This window comes from Miscanthus floridulus, chromosome 3 (genome assembly GCF_019320115.1).
Source record: "Miscanthus floridulus cultivar M001 chromosome 3, ASM1932011v1, whole genome shotgun sequence".
In the NCBI taxonomy this organism is placed as follows: domain Eukaryota; kingdom Viridiplantae; phylum Streptophyta; class Magnoliopsida; order Poales; family Poaceae; genus Miscanthus; species Miscanthus floridulus.
The window spans coordinates 85,315,400-85,324,695 of NC_089582.1; the positions used below are offsets into that span (position 1 = coordinate 85,315,400).

At 45.2% G+C, this 9,296-nt stretch overlaps 1 protein-coding gene across 1 annotated transcript; it reads left to right on the forward strand.

Moving 5' to 3' along the window:
• Positions 1-1,100: 1,100 nt before the first annotated feature.
• LOC136546030 (ankyrin repeat-containing protein NPR4-like) lies at positions 1,101-6,845 on the forward strand. Its single transcript, XM_066538004.1, has 3 exons — positions 1,101-1,943; positions 5,178-5,785; positions 5,919-6,845. The coding sequence occupies exons 1-3, from the start codon at positions 1,172-1,174 to the stop codon at positions 6,678-6,680; spliced, it is 2,142 nt and encodes a 713-aa protein (XP_066394101.1). The 5' UTR covers positions 1,101-1,171; the 3' UTR covers positions 6,681-6,845.
• Positions 6,846-9,296: the final 2,451 nt, after the last annotated feature.

Sequence of the window (9,296 nt, forward strand, 5' to 3'; positions counted from 1 at the left end):
CCGTTAGCTTTCTCTCTTCTTTATTTTTTCATATCTTCTTCCCCGGACTTTCTTCCTGACCCGCCCGTGAGCCCCGACGCCTGCGCCCTCGTCCTGGCCGGTCCCAAGCAGCAGCAGGATGAGCCGCCGGCGCTCCCATGCAGGCCGGTCCCCAGCAGCAGGCTGAGCCCCCGCGGCCGCGCCCCTAGCGGTAGCAGGCCGAGCCCCAGCGGCGCTCGTGCGGTCCGGCGGCGGCGCCCACGCCCCCTGGCCAGTCGCCCCCGTCAGCCGCGCCACCCGGCGAGCTGCACCCCCAGCGGCCGCGCCACCCGGCGGACCGCGCCCCGACGGCGCCGCGCCCAACCCGGCGGACCCCGCCCACGGCGGCGGCGCCCCGGCGGGCAGGCCCGAGGCGGACCGCGCCCGCGGCGAGCTGCGCCCCGGCAGCCAGCGCACGCGCGCTCCTTTCCCAAGCTGTGCGCTCTCTCTCTCTCTCCGGGGCAAAACTAGTCTTCGGGTACCATGGGGCCCACATGTGTCAGTTGAAAGCTGGACAAACTATTTTTTTTCCAGTTTTATCCTGATTCATGTCTTCGTGACCTGAGAAGAAAAACAATTTCACTCGTAAAGTTGTTTTGAAAATAAGTGTTTAAAAAAAAAAACGGCTCAGGCTCGACTGTCTTCAACAGCGTACGTGTCCCTAGTTTCTCTCTGTTAATTCGTTGTGTGTTGAACCTCCTACTTATTGGTATCTCTAGCTTGGTGACAGATTTGAGGTCATATATATCCATTGAGTTTTTTTAAACAAGAAGTCAAGAACTATGAATTCTCTGAAAAAGTTACAACATGTGGAACTTTTTTAAAGTGCCAGCAGACATCAAATGCATGCTATATATCTAGATCCGATTCGTCCGACAGAAGCAAATTAGAGAAAAGAACAAAAAGCCAAAAGGTTCCAATCCAAGAGGAGTAGTGCAGTATATATGAGAGTGTCCAGATCCGTGTTGAACGCACAACGGTCCCTTATTACACATTGAGGGTCCAACTGTAACTAGGAAGTTAGGGGAGAGTTGCTTGCAACCTGGTGGAGAACACGATGGCATCGTCGTCGGCTACCCACCAAGACCGCACACAATGCCAGCGGCTGAAAAACCTGGTGAACAAGGAAGACGCTACCACGGTGGTGGTGGTGATGTCGAGGGCCGACGAGAAGCCTACACCGACATGCATGCATCCGCTGCTAGCGGAGGCAGCATGCAGAGGCAACTGGGAAGAAATTACCTATCTTCTCGAGAGCGAAGAAGACCTGCACGGGCATTCAAGTAAGACTCCTAGCAAAGAGTTTCTTGATAAGCTAGCGGCATATTCCACAGGTAACCACCAGGCCAGCAGAAGCTCGGCGGCGGCAATGCAGCCAGCTCCTGCTGACGTGGAACAAGGCATTGGTGCAGTGCCTCGTCGTCTCATCAAGGGTGTCACCATGGAAGGTGACACGGCACTGCATTTGGTGGCAGCCAATGGGGATGATAGTAGCTTCCTGAAATGCGCCGTCCTAATCCACGGCAAGGACAAAGACCTGCTGTGGAAGCAAAATGACAAGGGTGACACACCCTTGCATTGTGCTGCCAGGACAGGGAGGTCCGAAATGGTCTCTCATCTTGTTGTTCTAGCAACTGGGGACAACATAGTTGAAGAACTCCTAAGACAGGAGAACAATAGTAATGAGACGGTCCTGCATATGGCTGTGGGTAATGGGGATCATCAATTGGTCAAACATTTGTTGGCAAAAGACCCAAAATTGGCCTGTTTTCCTGAAAAGGGAACTTCACCACTCTACCTAGCCATTCTACTGGAAAAAGGCAGCATTGCACGGATATTGTATGATGAGTCTGAAAATAATGTGCTGTCCTATTCCGGCCCAAATGGACAAAATGCGTTGCATGCTGCCGTTCTACGAGGCCCAGGTACGCACAAGAAGCCTGCATTATTCTTCCTGCTCTTATATACACACCGCTCGTACATGTACCGATTTTCTACCTGGATTATTATTTTTTCTATACATATTTTCTACTCTCTCCGTCCCAGATTAATGGTTATTTATATGTCTATTATGGTTATTTAATACTAGGTAGAAACAAATATAAAGGGTTGCTTTATATTATCCTTCATAATAGCATATAGGTTGAATGCAATTTAGGGACTACTTTGCATTATCTTTCTCATTTACAAAATCATTAGGTGATATTTTAAATTATCTTTCATAATGGGAGGTGTATGTAATTTAGATACAAAGTTAGAGAGTTATTTTAAATTATCTTCACAATGACAAAGGTGGGTCATTTAGATGCAATGTTAGGGGGTTATTTTGAATTACCTTTAATAATGGCTAATGTGGGTAATTTAGATGCAAAATTAGGGGGTTAGTTTAAATTATTTTTATAATAGCAGAGATGGGTAATTTATATATAAATTTATAGGGTTCTTTTGAATTTTTTATAAATTATTATATAAATCCAATGGGTATTATCAATGATGATGATTAGAGTCCATCAAATTAAGGCCAGATATTTCGATCTGATTGTTATGAGAATTTCTAGAATTTTATCTTTTTTTCTAGCGCGTCTACTGACAAACGTGGTGCCTCCGTTGGAGGCTCCAATTAGTGATAGTAAGATTTAGACATTTTTTTTGTAATACAGATGTCGATAATTCATTTTATTTGTTTAGTTTTTTTAAATAATGGCATATATAAGTGGTAATTTAGATGGACATTTAAGGAGTCAATAAGATAACCTATCATAGTAGCAAGTGGGTAATTGGATGCAAGCGGACTTACACTGTATTATGTTCTATGATGGGCTGATGGCATAGGTGGGTAGTTAGATACAGATACATGTGTTACTTTATGTTGTTTTTTCTTTAGAAAATATTATAGATCTAGAGACTATTATATCAATGGTGACTAGAGTCTATACCTAAATGATAGCCAATTCTTTCTTGTTTTCATGAGATTTCTTGGATTTACGTGGAAGTTCATTGAGGACATTCAGTTAGTAACATTGAGATACGTATTGTCGTCCTTTGCACTACACCTTCAGTTAGTAACATTGAGATACGTAGGGCGTGTTTGGTAAGCTGCCCTTGCCCAGCACGGCTCGCCGGCCTGGCTCTGGCCAGCCTGAGCACGGCTCCTAGGGTGTAACCTCGTGTGTTTGGTTCACTGGCCTAGACAAGCCCGGTTGAATTGAGATCGTGTTTGATTTCGGGCACAAATGGTTATGGTTACTCTGCACTAAATTCGGTAGCCTTACCACCACACTCTCACCTTTCTCTCCATGTTGACATTTCGTCGAGCACCGCACTGGCGTGACGGCGGGGCGCACTCTGCGGTGGACGGACAACCATGCTGCCCTCAGCGGGGGAAGGCGCCGCTGCAGAGGCCACGCCTGCGGTGGCCGGTGGCGCGGGAAGCACCAGCTGGTACGGGAAATACGTCAGCGATGGACGAGCTCGGAGCCGCCGTCCGCGACCGCAAGCACAGAGCGCGGGACCCGGCCTCCGTGCTCCTCAGGGCGCGCGCCAGCGCGTCTAGCACGTCGTGGTCGCGCTCCTGTGCGCCGCGTGCGCGGGCACTACCGCCGCCGCCGTTGCACAGCGCCGCCTCCTCCTCCGCTGGCCATGTACATCCCGACCGGCCATGACTGCATAGGAGCCCTCCGCTGGCCATCGAGTCGTAGCCCACAGAGGAGGCATGACCGGTCGACCGCATGAGCCTGCAGCAGCGCCGCCGCCCGCCCCCGGGTGCTGTGGTAGAGGAGGCTGGGGCCCGCTGCCCTTGAGGTCCGTCACTGACGCCGAGATCCGATGCGAGGCGCTCAGGCGCAGGACGGATGGAGCCGCGGCCGCGCCGGCCCTGCGCGGGCGTACCCCGCCGCAGAGCAGCCTCACCGCCTCTGCCTTTGCCGTCTCAGTCACGGGAACCTCCGCCGCTGCTCGCTCCAAGGTGAGAGGCCGGGAGGTGACGAGTTCGCTCACCCGTGCGCTCCATCTCGCTCCACCGGACCAGGCCGTGAAAAAACGGACCCCCTTCGTTTCCTGGGAGCTGGGTTGTTGGGTGCTTTTGAGCAGCGTGCGAGCCCGACGGCCCAACGGCATCAAACACGCGCACTGCAGCTGGAGGGCGCAGCCGGGCCGTCGGGCTAGCATTCCAAACACGTCCGTATTGTCGTCCTTTGCACTGCACCTTCGTGGAAAACTCTTGTGGCATCCCTGTTTGTTACATCATGAATCTATATATATTCTGGACTTCAACTATTGATCTTGTGAGTTATTTAGTTTTTAATCCACATTTTAAGTTGAAACTCTAGTGTTTATTATATCTTCGATTTAAAACTTTCCCAAGAAAAAATATAGGTGATAGACTATATTTTTATTTTTTTAATCTAATGGTGTAAATAGAACATGCATGCACCATAGTACTCAAGGTGTTGATTTTTTGTATTGCAATAATATTGTTTTATAAAAGCATTAAGTGCTTCAAATTAAATTGCAGTATTTAGAATAATAATGTTTCGGTCAAAATGTATAAACTTCTTGGAAAGAGTAACTTGAAATGAATTATATTCATGGACTATTCATCATATAACTAAAGAATCAATGTCACGGGTACTATGTGGGGAACAATTTTCCATGCCTATGAAACTTTTAAAATAAATATTTGTCATAATGCATGCATCTACACGATGTCAAACAACATTGTGCTATAGTGGTAGAGGTGCGTAAGCTTAGAAACATACTCCATGTAGTATATTTTATGGCTATTGAGTTATTTTCCGTAACAAGATATATTGGTACTTGTGCATAGAATCGACAGAGGATGTGAGTAGTTTAGATATGAACTAAATTTGTCAATTTATATTATCTTTCATAATGATAAATGCAGGTAATCTAGATGTAAAGTTCTGATAGTTGATTTTCATTACCTTTCAATATGGATAATTTTTAGGGTATTTTTTTAATTATTTTCCATGATGGGTAATTGAAATGTAAATTCATAGGACTATTTTAAATTTAATTGTAGAGGTTGGTAATTTAGATACAAACTTAGGGATAGTTAATTTATGTGTTTTTCATAATGGGGTAGAGACGGGTCCATCATTTCTCCCATGCTTATTTGAGTTTGTCCATATTTTTCGCAGTGCTTACAAGAATGTTATTGGAATGGAACACGAGCAAGAAGCTTACCACAGAAACCGATGAAAATGGTAGTACGCCACTTCACTTTGCAGCTGGCTTGCGGGGGGCAGGACGGCGTGGAAGCCCATGTGCACAAGTGTTCAACGCCAACACCGCTGTTCTGTATCAACCAGACAATAATGGATTATCCCCCATACACGTGGCTGTTGCAGCACAGGCCAATGTGCCTTTTCTGTATCAACCAGACAATAATATTGTTTGGCTTTGGGCCAAAAGCAATGCCATTCCCATGTTCGTGAAGAAGTGCCCCAGCAGTGCTGGTCTGCGTGACGCTAAGGGGAGGACGTTCCTTCATGTTGCTGTGGAGAAAAAGAATGCGATGGCAGTGCTCTATGCTTGCAGAAGTGGATCTCTAGCATGGATTATGAATATGCAAGACAGAGAAGGGAACACTGCACTACACTTAGCTGTCAAGGATGGGAGTAATCTTCGTATATTTCGTGGTCTATTTGGGAGCACACAAGTCAACTTGAATTTAACAAATGCGGAAAATCAAACGCCTCTAGATATAGCACTCTATCAGCTCCGCCCATCTTTTTATGATGCAACGGTAATCGTGCATATCTCCTCCTCTTGCTTTATTATTTATTGTTGTTGTTGTACAACATAGTGTTGGATCCTACATATATGTCTGTGTGTTTGAAGGTGAAAGTAACATGCTTTTGTACCTGTTTTTTTATTAGGCGGACCCTGAAATCTGGATAACGAGGGCACTCAAAATTGCTGGTGCTACTCGAGGTGTTTCTCGCATGGATCATTTTTATGAAGAGTATGAAAATCATCATGGAGTAAACTCTGACTATAAAGACAAAGAATTGGAGATGTTGAAAAATTCGACGCAATCTCAATCTATTGGCTCTGTTCTAATAGCAACTGTGACGTTCGGTGCAATGTTTGCCTTGCCTGGTGGTTACAGAGCTGACGATCACCATTTCGGAGGTACACCTACACTTGCTGGGACGTATGCCTTTCACGCATTCATGATAGCCAACACAATTGCTTTCATTTGTTCCACAATTGCTACTCTCGGTTTCATGTTTGCTGGGTCTGCAAAGCTTAGTTTGGTGAGACGCAAAATCCATTTTGACAAAACCACGGGCTTCATGCACAATTCCATTATGGCCTTGACGATTGCCTTCGCACTCGGTGTGTACACAGTGCTGGCTCCTGTTGCTCAATTCACTGCCATTTTGATCTGTGCATGGAGTCCTCTTGTAGTGCTATACAACTTCGCTGACTTATGGCTGAATTTGTTCCGTTTTGCACTACCACTACGTGCTAGGAAAGGGACATTCTGGACATTAAGGTGGTACACATATATAGTCCTGGTAAATTTGTTCAGCTTATCAGGGATCTCCATAGTAATCTTCGTTTGGACCGCTTATGGAATGAACCATCCTATAATCTCGATATCACCAGCACAAGCGCCAGCCAGGTTTACTTAAAAGAGGCACTGGTTATATGATGTGCGTGGTGTGTTTCGCCTCTGCGTCTCTGTCTGCGAGGGATCTATACATGAGTCTCCAATAAATGATTTGGTTTGCGCTTGTGTCACTTTCTTGTAATTTCCACGTACTCTCTCTTGTGTTGTGTTGTGTTGTGTTGTGTACCTTTCCTGCTCAAGACATTCATCTCATGACTATGCATGCATGTAAGCTGTGGCGACTGTATTTGCCAGCGTACTTTAATGCAATTACTAAACCTAAATTTATAAATTGTGCAAACAATGATATTGTACAATTTGGCAAGTTTATTAATCCATGCTAAAACTTTTGAGTGCAAAAGAAGGTACTTAGGGTATGTACAACCCATAGACGGGAGGTCGTCTGTAAGAGCCTCGAATCTGATGTGCAGACAATTAGAAAAACAAACGACAGACCCTACAACAGAGAAGGGGTCGTCTGCAAACTGTTTAATGCTTTGCATGTAGCCAAGATCATTCATGAATATTATTTTGTATACCATTGTGTTGCTATTTGATAGATAATAGATTCACAGCTACGTTGACTACACAAAATGAAGCCAAAGAAATTAGAATTTTTTCAAGGTACTATGCATTGGCATTTCTGCAACTCCATACATCGTCATGACAGCCAAAGAAATTAGCAAATTTTTAAGATACTATGAAATTAGAAAATAAAAGCATGCCGTTCCAAAAAAAATAAAAATAATAAAAATAAAAGCATGACAGCTCCATACATCAGCAGCTTGTTCTGCTATGACTACAACTAGCTTTCTGGTTCTCATCCTGTAAACAAACAGAATGAAGGAGAAGATCAGACGAACAACTGATAGTAGTTTTCAGCTGAGAAAGCTAAGTGAGATATCAACGACAGTCGCACTAACTGATAACAGTTTTCAGCTTTCTAAAAGCTAACAATTTAGCAGCTAACAAAAACTGATACACTAGCAACTTTTAGAAATGATACAATTGCAGATTCAGATAGCTTTCAGAATTGATACACTAAAAGATGTAGATTCAGATAGCTAACAGTTTTAACTGCATGTACCACTATCTGCATACCAATCAGTTTATACATAAGTAAACAACGAGAAAAGAGACAAAAGAAAAAATGGACTCTGTTCTAGCACAATATGAAGAACCAGTAGTCGTTTCCGTCAGCAACCTCAGATCGACACAATCAAAACGCCCTATGTAGATTCTTCAGATCAAAACAATGCTCCTAAATCAACAAATTGTAGAATCATCATGGCTGAATCAATAAGAGAAAGGTACCTCAGATAGTCAACGCCGCTGCTCCAATGCTATCTACCATGGATCCAGGCATGCCGCAGCAACCAGCTCCATGCCCCCGCGGCCGCTAGCTCCACCTGCCGATGCTCCTCTGTCTATTGGGTGCTGCTAGCTCCACCTACGTGCCCCCGCGGCTGTCGCCGCCGTGTCAGAGTCCCCTGCGCGGAGAGGTCCGATGCCACGCGGAGGGACGAGCACTTGCGACGCAGCGCAGCGTGAGGCTGCGGCAGGGCGGGATGGTGGTTGGGCCGCGCGTGAACTTGCGGAGGAGCTTGTGCTGGCCGTAAGCCTGCGTGCTGGATGCGGCCACCGCGTCTAGGTCTTCCGCCCCGAAGCCGGTGCCGCAACGGTGTGCTCGACCCTGCGCGCACAAAAACCAGAATCCAAGCACAGCCACGCGGGATCCTAGCGCGCAGTCGACTCGAGATGCCGAGCCGCGCTGCTCCCGCGCCTCGGAGCACGGGCCTTCCCCGTCGTCTGGTGAGGCGACACGACCTCCGTCTCTAGGCTTCGACGGGGTGCTTTCTGCAAAAACAGTCACGAAGAGACGGGACGGAGAGGCGCGTTGTACGTGCCCTTATATATTTTTGCCATGTGTCGTAAGTAGGGGCTACAATCTGATCAAATATCAATAGATATTACCAATCTCATATTTTAATATCCATTTGGATATGAATAATAATCTGAATCCAATTGTGTGCAGATTATCCAATATTTACAATAAGATATCCAATAATTTCTCTTCCTAGACTCAAATGTAGAGGAATCCATTTAAAAAAACGGTTATATTTGAGAACTTTTATTTTTTGACATAGTTGTTTGATGTTCTTGTTGATTGTTATTACGTATTGGCTAATAACTTATCATCTGTGAGGATATCCTGGTTAAGTATTAATTATGTTATTGTGATAGCCATGACAAGAAATGCAATACATGATTATTGTCTACTCTATGTTATTGGATGTTTACTAAATTAATTCTTGAGCGATTCCCAACATTTCTATACCAGTTCTATCGTGCCAACAAATCCACATTCGCATCCGCACATATATTATCCTCGCCGGTCCTAATCCGACGAAGAAAACGGGAATATGGATATGAGCGATTGATTTAACCATGTGAATTAATGACATACATATGTGATTAGGGCTTTGAGGAGTTAATTCACTTAGAATCCTTAATAATTTGAAACAAAATTTGAATACTTCCATACCTTATGAAAGGTCCTAATGGCTAGAGGGGGGTGAATAGCCTATAAAAGTTTCTATAACAACACTTGAACAATGTGGTTAGTCAAATAAAAGAC

Excerpts from the sequence above, each read along its gene's own strand:
- LOC136546030 (XM_066538004.1), top strand. The coding sequence starts at position 1,172 with ATGTCGAGGGCCGACGAGAAGCCTACACCGACATGCATGCATCCGCTG. Across the intron at positions 1,944-5,177 it reads TGCCGTTCTACGAGGCCCAG|TGCTTACAAGAATGTTATTG; the intron begins GTACGCACAAGA and ends TATTTTTCGCAG. Across the intron at positions 5,786-5,918 it reads CATCTTTTTATGATGCAACG|GCGGACCCTGAAATCTGGAT; the intron begins GTAATCGTGCAT and ends TTTTTTTATTAG.